The sequence below is a fragment of the Carettochelys insculpta genome, chromosome 3 (genome assembly GCF_033958435.1).
Source record: "Carettochelys insculpta isolate YL-2023 chromosome 3, ASM3395843v1, whole genome shotgun sequence".
NCBI lineage: Eukaryota > Metazoa > Chordata > Testudines > Carettochelyidae > Carettochelys > Carettochelys insculpta.
This window is the reverse complement of record NC_134139.1, coordinates 95,315,010-95,328,007: the sequence shown is the minus strand read 5'-3', so window position 1 is coordinate 95,328,007 and position 12,998 is coordinate 95,315,010. Positions and strand designations below refer to the sequence as shown.

The window sequence follows — 12,998 nt, the reverse complement described above, 5'->3', positions numbered from 1 at the left end:
CAAGGAGTCTATCCATTTTCCGGAAGGACTTGGTCCTGTCTATATAGAAGGCTCGTGCCCTCCTCACGTCCAAGAGGTGTAGGCGCGCCTCTTTGTTAGAGTTATGAGGCTTTGGATAAAACGAGGGTAAAACAATAGGTTCGTTAATGTGAAACTCAGAAGAAACTTTGGGAACAAAGGCTGGATGCAGCTGTATGGTTACCGCCTCCTTGGAAAAAACAGTGCAGGGTGGCGTTGCCATAACTGCCGCAAGCTCGCTCACCCTGCGAGCTGACGTGATTGCGAGAAGAAAGGTCATCTTTATCATAAGGAGGCGGAGGGAAACCGTGGCCAAAGGCTCAAACGGTGGTCCCGTTAGCACATTAAGCACCAGGTCCAAGTTCCACGAAGGTGGAAGCGGTTTCCAAGGGGGGTATAGGTTTACCAACCCTTTGAGGAACCTGGTAACCATGGGATGGGCGAACACCGTGTGCCCTTCCTCTTCGTGTCTGAACGCCGAAATGGCGGCAAGGTGGACCTTTAACGAGGATAGTGAGAGTCCTCTCTTGAGGTCCAGTAAATACTCTAATATTACAGGTATAGGCACCGAAAGGGGGCCTAGCTGTTTGGTAGAACACCATGCCGTGAAGCAAGCCCATTTCTGCTTGTAGGTCTTCCTGGTGGAAGTCCTCCTGCTACTTTCTAGGACTTGTTGCACTTCCTCCATACATATGCTCTCTAGGGAGCTGAGCCATGGATTAACCACACTTGTAGTCGCAGGCCTTGGGGGTGCGGATGCACTATGGACCACTGGGCTTGCGTGAGCAGATCCGGCGCCACCGGAAGGGGCATCGGTGGACAGTCGGACATGCGCAGGAGTAGGGGGAACCATTGCTGTCGATCCCACGTTGGGACTAGCAGGATCATTCGGGCTCCTTCCCTCCTGGCTTTCTGCAAGACTTTGTGGATCAGCGCTGTGGGAGGAAAAGCGTAAAGCAGGGGGCCCCTCCAGGAGATCGCGAACGGGTCCCTCAGGGACCCCCGTCCCAGTCCTGCCCTGGAGCAGAATCGTGGGCACTTCTTGTTGTGTTGAGTGGCAAACAGGTCTATCTGGAGAAAACCCCATGCGTGAAAAATCGGTCGTAGCAGATCGGGATGGATCTGCCACTTGTGCGTGAGTGCGAAACGCCTGCTCAGCTGGTCTGCCTTCACATTGTGAGCACCTGGTAAGTACGAGGCTTTCAAGATTATATTGTCGGCGATGCACCAGTTCCATAACCGGACTGCTTCCGCACATAAGGCACGGGACCGAGCTCCTCCTTGCCGATTTATATAAAACATGGTGGAGGTATTGTCTGTACTGATCCCGACTACTTTGCCTTGTATATGGTCTCGAAAGTGTCTGAAGGCGTTGAACACTGCTATGAGCTCCAGTATATTTATGTGCAGTGACTGCTCCGTGGAGGACCACAGCCCTTGAGTCACCTCTTCGCCCATGTGTGCTCCCCACCCTATGAGGGAGGCATCTGTAGTAAGAAAAACCAATATTTGTGGTTGGTGGAAGGGTACCCCTGTTAGCAAGTTCTTGGGGTTTACCCACCATTGCAGGGATTTGCGCACCTCTGCTGTGGGCGACACCACCCTGTGAACGGTGTGTGCTGCCGGTTTGTATACGCTCGCCAGCCAGTGCCGCATGCTGAGCATGTGTAACCTGGCGTTCTGTACTACGAACGTCGCCGCTGCCATGTGGCCCAGCAGCTGTAAGCACGTCAGGACCGGCACCGTAGGGCTGAAGGTGATGACTTGCACGAGGGAACCGATGGCCCGAAAGCGAGTCTCTGGTAGATACACTCTCGCTGTAATAGAATTTATGTGTGCCCCTATGAACTCTATGTCCTGTGTGGGCTCTATCTTTGATTTTGCCAGATTGATAACCAGGCCTAGCGAAGAGAACGTGCCTGCTGTGACGCGTATCATGCGTAGTACCTCCCCCTTCGAGGCCCCTTTGAGTTGGCAGTCGTCCAGATATGGGAATATAAATACCCCCTGTCTGTGCAGGTAGGCTGACACCACTGCCAAGGTCTTGGTGAAGACTCTGGGGGCCGAGGAGAGGACAAACGGTAGGACCTTGTATTGAAGATGTTCTTTGCCTACCACGAACCGGACGAATCGTCGGTGAGCCGGATGGATAGTTATGTGAAAATACGCGACTTGTAAGTCGAGGGCTGCAGACCAATCTCCATCGTCTAGTGCCGTAAGAATGGAGGCGATTGTGATCGTCCGAAAGCGTTGCTTGCGCAGGTCCCGGTTGAGGCCTCGAAGATCTAAGATGGGCCTCCAGCCTCCTGTCTTTTTCTCCGTGAGGAAGTACCTCGAGTAGAACCCTTTCCCTTGCAGTTGCTCCGGCACTCTTTCCACTGCCCCTATGAGCATGAGATGGTCTACCTCCTGCTTGAGCCTCGCTACGTGGGAGGCCTCCTGGAGGTGGGGCCTGGGTGGAGGTCGTGGCAGTGGGAGCGACTGGAAGGGGATGGCGTACCCCGTGGCTATGATCTCCAGCACCCATTTGTCTGTGGTGATCCTTTGCCACTGGTCGTAGAATGGTCGGAGGCGATGGTGGAATAGCCACTTCGGATGACCTTGTGCGATGGTAGTGATGGCGCAGCCCTGGATCTGTGTGTCAAACTTGTGGCCTTTGGCCCTGCCCCGAGGACGCACGGCTCTGTTGGGAACGTCGCCTGGGAGTTCTGTACTGCTGGTGCTGTTGATGTCGCCCTTGCTCGTAACCCCTGTGGTACTGGGGACGCTGTGGCTGGTACTGGTACCGTCTTTGTTGAGGGTAGTACTTTTTCCTTCTGTATAGAGGGGTGTAAATCCCCAGGGTCTGAAGTGTGGCTTTTGAATCTTTACTGGAATGAAGGACCGAGTCAGTTGATTCAACAAACAGCTTCTGCGAGTCAAAGGGAAGACTGACTATCTTTGCCTGCAGATCCCTCGGTATACCCGAAGTCTGGAGCCAGGACTCCCTTCGCATCACCACTGCCATAGCTGTGGAGCGTGCTGCTGTGTCCGCAACATCCAGGGTGATCTGAACTCCTGTCCTTGAGGCTGCGTAGTCTTCTTGCACGATGGCCTTGAGCACTGGTTTCTTGTCCTCTGGAAGCGAGTCCATGAGGGAGGTTAACCTAGTGTAGTTGTCGAAATTATGGTGCGCTAGATGCGCTGCATAATTTGCCATTTGCAACAGTAGAGTGGAGGAGGAGTAGACCTTTCTGCCGAACAGCTCTAGCTTCTTGGCATCTTTGTCTGTTCCCCCTGTCTTGAATTGAGATGTCTTTGATCTTTGTTGCGACGACTCCACCACCAAGGAATTTGGTTATGGGTGGCTGAACAGGAACTCCATGCCCTTCGCCGGAACGAAGTATTTCTTATCCGCTCTCTTGTGGACAGGCGGAATAGTCGCAGGGGTCTGCCATATCATAGTGGCGGACTCCAAGATTGCTTCATCAAGCGGTATTGCTATTTTGGAGGAGGCCGGAGGTCTCAGATTTTTGAGGAGCTTATGGTGTTTCTCTTGCACCTCTGCTGTCTGGATGCCTTGCGTGAAGGCCACCCTCTTAAACAGCTCTTGAAACTGTTTGAGATCGTCCGGAGGATGGACGTGCCCTGGGGCCGTAGCCTCGTCCAGGGAAGAGAGTGAGGAACCACTAGGGTACGCCCCTCTGGACCCTTCCGGTTCCTGTTGGTGATGGTACATCTGCTAGCTGGAAGCTTGCAAGGGAAAATCTCGGGTTCCGTAACCAGTTCCCCCTGAGATACTTGAGTCTCTGTCCCCATTCGCGATTGCCCTCGGGGGCACGGGACCGTCTGTGGGGATCTTTTCCTGGTAGATTGCTGCTGGTGTCTATGCCCCGCGTCATAGGGGCAACCATGGCAGCATGGGCACTGTTCTTGGGAAGGTGACCTAGACCACTCCCTTGGTGCATACCCTCTGCGTCTGGGGGAGCGAGATCGTCGAGAGACCTGGGACACTGGAGGGAGCGATTTGTGATAGTACTCCAGCGGCTCAAACCCCAGGAAGGGTGAAGGTGGTCCCAGCCAGGGCGAGGCTGGTTGTAAAAATGGAGACGGGGGCTCCGGGTAGGCTAGGGGGGACCCCTGCCTTCTAGTTGGAGTCTGCAGCATGAGCGGAGGGCTGAGAGAAAGCAACTCTGCAGCCCTGTCTGGAGAGAGGCTGCGGTGCCTTGTTTTGTGTGCAGCCTTCCCCCTCCCTTGAGGGGGTAGCTCCGCCCCCTGACGTGGAGGGGATCTCGGCCCTGTCCGCGCCATGCTCGGCACGCTTATGGGCGGTGCCGCACGGGCGGTGTCCTCCGGTGCCTGCAGGCTGCGTGCCTGTGCGCTCTGCACCGCCGGTTCCCCGGGGGTCGGTGCCACCGGTACTGGCGCTTGTTTAGCCACTGCCCTGCCTGCAGTGCGGGGCGGCTGTTTGATTATTGGAGGCTGAGCCGCCTCCACGTGGCTCTCCGTGCCGCCGCCGATCAGCTGTTGCTGCGGCTGGGGGCTGTGCGCTCCTCCCGTCCCGCTTGCTGTTGCTGCCGGCAGGGATCGGGCTGGGGAGGCTTTCCTCCGTTTTTGCGCTGATGGGGTGAGGGAGGCGGCTTTCCTTTTATGGGCCCCGGAGGGTCCCTCCTGCTGCGGCCGCTCCGGCACGTCTGGCTGGAGGGCCTTGTCGAAGAGCAGCATTTTAAGCCGCATCTCCCTGTCCTTCCTTGCTCTGGCTGTCAATTTTGCACAGAAGGAGCATTTCTGCTTGACATGGGACTCCCCCAGGTACCTTATGCAGTGACTGTGCCCATCAGACGCTGGCATTGCCTCTCGGCAAGACTCACATTTCTTGAATCCTGAAGAGGACATTGTTGGTGAGTCTTTCAGTTGTTAATGGGGTACTTAGCACCTTCTCTGTGCTGTTTTCCCCCTCTCGGATAGCCTGCCGCGGCAGGAGGGCTAATGGCCCTCGGCTCCTGGCCTCCGGTGCTCCGCTTGTTACTAGGACTGGACTGAATGCCTTCCCGCTTGTTTTTTTTTTGGTTTTTTTTTTTTTGAAAATAACAACTGGCTAATTTAACTGTAGCCTAAGAACTTGAAAACTTTAAGGAAAAACAGTTAAAACCATTGAATACGCTAAGTTGGCCGTAGCCTAGTTGGATTCCGTCTGCAGCCGACGGCGGTTAAGAGGAACTGGCGGGGACCGGATCGCGCACGTGGCCAGGAACGCGCAAGGGAGTGGTGCGCACCGGCGCATGCGCGGTCCGGCAGAAACTGCTTGGAAGATCTGATCTGCGGCGCCGGGCGAACCCGACACGTAATGTGGAGCACCCACAGGGACACTCGAAGAAGAACTAAATATTACTTAAAATACAACTAGAACAGAGGTATAAATACCTGAATATCAGACAATTTCTAATTCTGGTTAAAGTTTTGGAAAATAATCAAGTTTTGTAAGTCAGAAATGCAGAGTTAGAGACTATAATCACATTTCAACTATGCTCCATCTCTCTATCCATCATTCAAATCTTGTAATACAGGTTAAACCTCTCTAATCTGGAACTCTCTTGTCCAGCAAACTCCATAATCCAGCATGATTTTTCTTATCTGGATGCCCACTTATCATGGGAGTGGGCATGTTTCCTGTGGTCCCATAAAGTTTGTTTCCAGCAACCAGTCCTGGCTGTCAGTGTTCTGTGCTGTTATTTAGCTGTAATTTAACCCGAAATGTCTTCCAAGAGCCAAGTGAGCCGTGGTAGTTCTGCTAGACAATATGACTTCCTGTGATCTGGCAAATGCTCTCGTCTGGCACTGATCAGGTCCCGAGGGAGCCGGATTAGAGTTTCAAACTGTACTGTAACTAAATACTTTCAGGCAGTTATAAATATGAGGGAAAGGCATTCTTAGGACAGTGGATTGTGTTGAGCTGGGCTCTTCAAGAGAGTTGCTATAAAGCTGTATTATTTCTAGGTTAAGACAGGAATAAGAAGACACATGGTTTCTTGTTGCGAAGGAAAAGTTAAAATCCAGGAGGTTGTTGGCCTACACGTAACAGGAAGTGGGATGTGTCCCCACTAGTGTTGTTAATGATCACAGTAGCTTAAAGGGAGGAGTAAGAAACTGCTTCCTGCAACCTTTTGTCACAAAGAAAATCTCATCTCATCCTAGACTAAGATCAGCAGGGGCTATCTCCAGGACTGACCTTCTGCATTATACAGTCCACAAAATATACCAAATAATTTCTGCATCATGACACTTACAGTTGAATTAGAGCATGCCACAGAAGGACAGCCAGGCTTGATGCAAAGATTCAAAATGATGGGAGGCTCTACCATATTCTCATGTAAGTTGTTTCAAGAGTGAACTACTTTAGCTGTTAAAATTTGGACTTATTTCTTGTTTGATTTTTGTCTAGTGTCATCTTCCAGTCACTGCACCCATTAAACCACTCCCTTTCCTAACCTAAAATGTTGTGACAATATATAAAATAAGTATTTAAAAACAAGTCAAACCTGGTTCTGAGTTGGACTGAGATGATGGATCCGTTGTAGTCTGTTGTGAAACTGCACCTGTTAATACATTTAAGAAGATCATGCTTTGCAAAGAAAGTCTCATTGGTTGAGATGAAGAGTTCATTTTAATATATTTTTGAGGCACAGGCTCATAATACTACCTTTGCAACATCCAGGAGACACAGTCAAATTTGATTGAGCTCATAAGTAAAATTAGTCTGGTGGGCCTCATCTAGTCATTCATAGGTGTGAAAACATGATGCACCTGTTATCCAGCTCAGAGAATCACTTGAAATTTAGTATGCCAACTCAGGAGAGGACCTATACTAAAATGGAAGGGTTAATTACACATAAGTGTGGCCGTGTCTACACTAGCCCCAAACTTCGAAATGGCCATGCAAATGGCCATTTCGAAGTTTACTAATGAAGCGCTGAAATACATATTCAGCCCTTCATTATCATGCGGGCGGCCGCGGCACTTCGAAATTGACGTGCCTCGCTGCTGCATGGCTTGTCCCGACGGGGCTCCTTTTCGAAAGGACCCCGCCTACTTTGAAGTTCCCTTATTCCCGTCTGCTCATAGGAATAAGGGGACTTCGAAGTAGGCAGGGTCCTTTCGAAAAGGAGCCCCGTCGGGACGAGCCATGCGGCGGCGAGGCACACCAATTTCGAAGTGCCGCGGCCGCCCGCATGCTAATGAGGTGCTGACCATGTATTTCAGCGCTTCATTAGTAAACTTCAAAATGGCCATTTGCATGGCCATTTTGAAGTTTGGGGCTAGTGTAGACACGGCCTGTGTTTTGTAAAACTGTGAGAGAACCTGAATGGCTTCTGCTCACAATAACCCTAGCTCTCCTCTGTTGGCACTTTTTTTATCCCCGCTGAAGACTGAGGTGCTCCTTTATTTGATGGGGTTGATTCCTTTAACCCTGCATCCCATAGCCACAATCTCTCAAGCAGAATACTGAAGTGTCCTTGACATTAACAGTGCCATTTATCAGCAAGCTAGACGGACCCTGTTGTGTAGTCAAGGCACTTTCTTCATCCAGGAAGGACAGCAGGCCCAGAAACAAAATTTACCATCATTTCCCTTATATGAAATCATGACTAGGTTGCTGACTAGGGGGATTTTTTGCAATAAGGAACTCTCACTAAATGAGCAGAAACAACTCAGTAGTAGCAAACACAAGGTCAATTAGATTATAAACTTCAGTGTTTTCAATTTGTTCTGTAGGTCTTTAGGCTGAAATCACATGAAGATGAGGTGCTGAAACCACACAGCTCTATGTAAATATTTTCTATCAGAGTATTACTAGATTTATTCAGAAAAAAGAAATAACATCTTAAAGAAAAATCACATCCCAAAAATGTTTGTCTTCAAAGCCTGTATCTTCTACAAGTACAATAACTGATCATTTTTATGTTTTTAAGACAAAAAGCTTAATATGCTGAGATTTAGATTTTTATTAGTACTACATTAGAGCAGGCTTCCCAGGATGGGACTTTGAAGAAATAGTACAGACCCTTGCTGTGCATGAGTGCTCATCAGGATCACTGTTACTCTTAACCCTTCAACAGTACATTTATTTGCTTAATCCCTGATAATTGACAAGTACATTAACACAAAGTACACTTGGTTTCAATCATTTTCATAAGTTTATAAGGTAACACAGGACTTCTTGTTGTTTTTGATTATACAGACTAACTCGGCTACCCCTGTGATATTTAGTTAATTGTTACTCTTATGTTAGCAGACTATGAAATATATTGTAGCACATGTTCTGAGAGTGATTAAGTTTTTTAAATTTAAGCTATTATAACATCGCTGAGATATGGGTGGAGATTCCCACTGTTTTGGTTAAAAATACCAGTTTAGTGGATCAGGGAAATTCTATTCTACAAGGAAATTATTAACTTTTACTGAAGTTAGTTTAAATTGCAATTGAAACTTCTAATAAAATAAAGATAAAAGCATAAGAATTAAGTGACAGTCAGCTAGAAATCTTGTCCATTTAAAAAAAAAAAGGAGTTAAAAGTATTTCAGGTGCTATTCCTGTCTAATTCCTCATACCAACTTCCGTGGTTTTATAATGTTTCCCATTTTTAGAAATGTTTCTGAATTTCCTCACTTTGCATTTGTAAGGCGCATGCTAACAGGGGAAGCTGATCATGAAACTGAGTTGGCAGAGATAAACGCTGACACTTTCTATACAGAAATGTAGACATTAGCAAAAAAGGAAACAAACTGGATAAAAGCTACCATTCCATTTTCCTCTATCTTTCAGTTATAATTTTAGGTGTTAGTAATAACTACAAGAGGTAAAAGGACTTCAGACAGAATAGCAAATCTTAATTTACTCCTCTGAAAAGCCTTTGTTGCCAAGTTCATTTTACACTGCTGAAGCACATACAGACGAATGATGTATTCCCTTCTTCCCAATGGAGATAATTTTTACCATGAATTTTTACACATTCACTGAGGCAGTCAGATTCTTGAAGGAAGTTGTTTTCATTCCCTTTGCAGCCACCATAGATGAAATGTAGGCAAGTGCCTGAAGAAACATCAAAGTGCCAGCGAGGGAAATGCCCTTTACAAGGGCCGGCAGCAGGGGGCACTAAGCATTGCTCTGTTGCAACAAGAAAACAACACCATATTTCTAATCAGCTGCATCTCTGGAAGCTAAATGCACACCTAACCATTAAAAACTCATTAAAATGTGAGGGTCTTGTACTCCATGTACTTCTAACTTACCGTTTAATAAAAGGATCTCGTTCAGCTCATTTGTTGACTCTGTTGGATTGTTTCAGCTTCCTGGCAAAGGAACTGCCAATGCTTTGACTGCATTGAAAGGTCCAGTTTCACTGCAGCTTCTCTAACTTTTGTTCTATAAACTTCCAACTGCGATGATCTTTTTCTACGTCTATTTCACAAAACCCTCTTTCCCTACTAAGGCAATAGCATGTGGTATTTTGGAGGGCGGGGTTGGTCTTCACTGACAGAAATACAGAGGTGTTGCACGAACTGTGCTATATCAGACACTGATCCTTCTCTATGTTGATATGTTAGTCACACCCTTAAAAGTGAAGTTCTAAAAAGGGAAGTGACCATACCGTACAATATTTCCTTCATCAGTTCACATTGGGTCAGAGAGTGTCACCCTTACTCACAGTGGCTATGTCTACACTAGAAGCATCTGTCTACAGGAGTTACTGTCGGAAGAGATGTTCCGACAAAACTTCTATCAACAGATCACATCTACACATAAAAGCAGATCGATCTTTTGATCCACTGTGTTGACAATAAGACTCCCAGAGCCTCTACACAGCTTTTTTGTTGACATTTTGTTAACAAAATGTATTTTGTGTGTTGATGTGCCACAAGTTTTGTCTACAAAACCCCAGATTTGTCTACAAAAGTCTCTAGTGTAGATGTAGCTATTGAGTGGTACCTTCCTACATATGAAGTCCCACTGAAGCTATTTCCCCATGTATCTGTAAACTGACAGCCATGCTGATGTTGCTCTACATAAATAACTAACAACAAAAGCCCACAGCAGAAGTTTTCCATATTTGTTCTCTTGGAGTGTTTTGTACTGTTTGCCTCTAAACTGGTTGGACTGCATTTCTAACAATTTGGATTTTTTTTTAAACCAGCTACTAGAAATGGTGCCTGGCAAACTTTAAAGGTAATATTTTAGATATAATTATTAATCCACTACAATTTCCGCCCCCCGCATCACCAATATTTGCAAGATTTTACTTTTGACTAGGTGCCATCTACAATAAAAGGTGCTTTTTTGATTAATAAAGATGGAGTAACAAACTATTTCTTCTTTTAATCTTACCTGGTATCAATCCACTGACTTGTTTCTTTGGTCCCTGAGAGAGTGATTGGTTAGATTTGTCTGCATCAAGCGAAAGCAGTGGTTGATTTCGTATAGTGGTTTTCTGGGTGTTTTCCACAGAACTGTCTTCATCTTTAGCCAGTCCTATGGTCCTTTGTTGGGCAGTGCTGATAGCAGCATGAGTTACTGACTTTCGACCAAGGCTGACTGAATTAATGGAAATAAAAACAATAATTAAATGGATTAAATGGACAGTAAAGACAGCAAAATTGGGCATGAGATGGTTTTAACATGTTTATAAGACACTCATACCACTCAGCATTCAGACTTCTACTATGTGGCAGTTTTTCTTTGACTCCCGAAATGTTGGCTCTAAATTTTCGGTTACTCTCAGAGGATTTAGATCAACAGCTGCCACTAGGTAATCCGTTGAAAAGAGTTCTGGGCTTAAAAGTGACAGCTCAGGATGAACAATGTATAGCTACAGCAATGAATCAAATGAGGCTTTTCCTAATATTGCCATTATCATTACTGCAGCAAATCTGCTATCAACGATAACCAATTCTTTGGATTTAGGATTCTCTGCTAGCCTACATTTTTTTGCAGAATTCTCCTTGACTAAGAAAAAATCCCACCAGTTGCCCCGTGAAGTAATATAAATATAAAAAACGAAACTAGAATAACCTACATTCAATGACCATGCTTTTTCACTTTATTGTACTACATGGATTAAGAATATAGCAGTTTAAAACTACCAGCATCCCATATTTAACCTCTAATTATTTCACAAAATGGGTAGCAGATCTCTGAAGTAGTATCTAGAACCACAACATTCAGTCAATCTTATACCGTCCCAATTACCACAGTATCTGAGTACCCCACTGGTACTAGCCCCATTTACAGAGGGAGGAACTGAGGCATTTGGAAAGTGACCTGCCCCTCTGTCATACACACAATCTGTGGCAGAGTAGTGACTTGAACCCATGTTTCCAGAATCCCAGGCTTGCATCTAACTACTGGATCACATTTCCTTCAGATACCCATTGGAGGGAAGATGCAATCATTCCCATACAATTAATAAAACACTTTCCTCCGCCACTACACGAAACTCAGGCTACATCTATACAGCAGCATTATTTCGAAATAATTCATTCTGGAATAGCTGTTCTGAAACAGCTTATTTTGAAATAACACAGTTACACACAAGAATGCTTTTGAAAATAGCATCCATCTATTTCAAAACACCACGTCCAGACACACATTGCCTATTTCAAAATAGTGCCAATGAGCACCATTATGGCTTATTTTGAAATACGTGTTACTCCTCCTGCACTGAAGTTTACAAAATTGGAAACAATATGAATTTATTACAAAATAGTGTGTGCGTAGTGCAGATGCTTGCAATGTTATTTCAAAATAGTGGCTGCTACCTCAAAATAATTTGCTGGGTGGCCATAGCCTCAGAGAGGATAGAACTGACATTTTAATGTACCAGGGAACTATATTCATTTCTCATTCTTAACTATGTTCTAATAAACAATGAAGAGAGTGCGCCTTACAGTAAATTCCCACTGCAGAACAAAAGAAAAGTATAAAGTCAAAGTTGTTTGAGTGGCATTATCTTGCATCCCCCAATTCAGTTTACAAGGCGCTGTGGAACAGGCTGGAACCCATAACAGTTCCTTTTCAAATATCCCAAAATTTTTGAAAAGTGTACAACTTTCGCGATGTATTTTGTGTTAGCTGATGAAGATGCTATCAGCTAGGTGTCGGCAACCTGTGGCTCCAGAGTCACATGAGGCTCTTTAAAGAGCCACTTGCGGCTCTGAGCACTGCTGCCACTGACTCCTCTTGTGGCTCTAGAGGCTGCTGCTGCCTAAACAATGCCTGCAGTTAAAATGTAATTTAGGCTTTTTTGCTTAAGTGGCAGCAGCCTCCGCAGCTGCTGAGCAGTCAGCTGCGGCAGTGGGGAAGCCAGCAGGGCAGGGAGCCCCAGAAGAGGAAGCCGGCAGGGCAGAGAGCTGCCCACATGCTCCACGTGGGGGAAGTCAGCTCCCAGCAGTGCTGGGAGGGAGGGGCAGCTGAGCCTGCCCCTGCCAGAGCTGTGCAGCTGCACTAAGAAGGAGGTGGCAGAGAGGGAGCAGTGGAGGGGAGGTGGTGGCAGTGGAGGAACAGCAGGAGCACGCGGAACTCCTCAGCCAAGGCAGGTAAAACCTAGGGGTGGGGGTGGGGACGGTTTGGGCCTGAAGGGGTTAAACCTGGAGATTGGGGGTGGGGTTGTGAGACAGGAGTTAAAGCTTGGGGATAGAGGAGTGGATTTGGGGCCTGAGGTGGGTAAAGCCTGGAGATGGGGGTAACAACTTTCTAACTGGTACAAATCATTGTGTGCGCGCTGGTCTTCAAATAGGGGTGACAAAAAGTACAGTTGGACGTTATTCACTAAGGACTGTCTCGTATTCACGTGCACTGCGGCTCTTGAAGTACTGATTTTGTAACTGACTTTGGAAAAATGGCTCTTCTCACTATTTCAGTTGCAGATCCCTACTCTTGGCTATTCCTTCAGGTGACAATAAGAACTCTGGCATTGGTATGAAAGGCAAGAAAGAACTGATCTTTC

The 12,998-nt window shown here is 46.7% G+C and overlaps 1 protein-coding gene across 3 annotated transcripts in view; it reads right to left on the bottom strand.

Moving 5' to 3' along the window:
- The window catches only part of LRP11 (LDL receptor related protein 11), a 47,088-nt gene that overhangs the window by 15,877 nt on the left and 18,213 nt on the right, over positions 1 to 12,998 (bottom strand). For 2 of the 3 annotated variants that reach the window (XM_074990395.1, XM_074990394.1), the window contains exons 5-6: positions 10,382 to 10,588; positions 6,537 to 6,593 (exon numbers count right to left, since the gene is read on the bottom strand). In XM_074990395.1, coding sequence (XP_074846496.1) covers positions 6,537 to 6,593; positions 10,382 to 10,588 — 264 coding nt within the window. Of the gene's footprint in view, positions 1 to 6,536; positions 6,594 to 8,992; positions 9,164 to 10,381; positions 10,589 to 12,998 lie in introns of all 3 variants that reach the window. The other variant, XM_074990393.1, reaches the window with a different exon arrangement.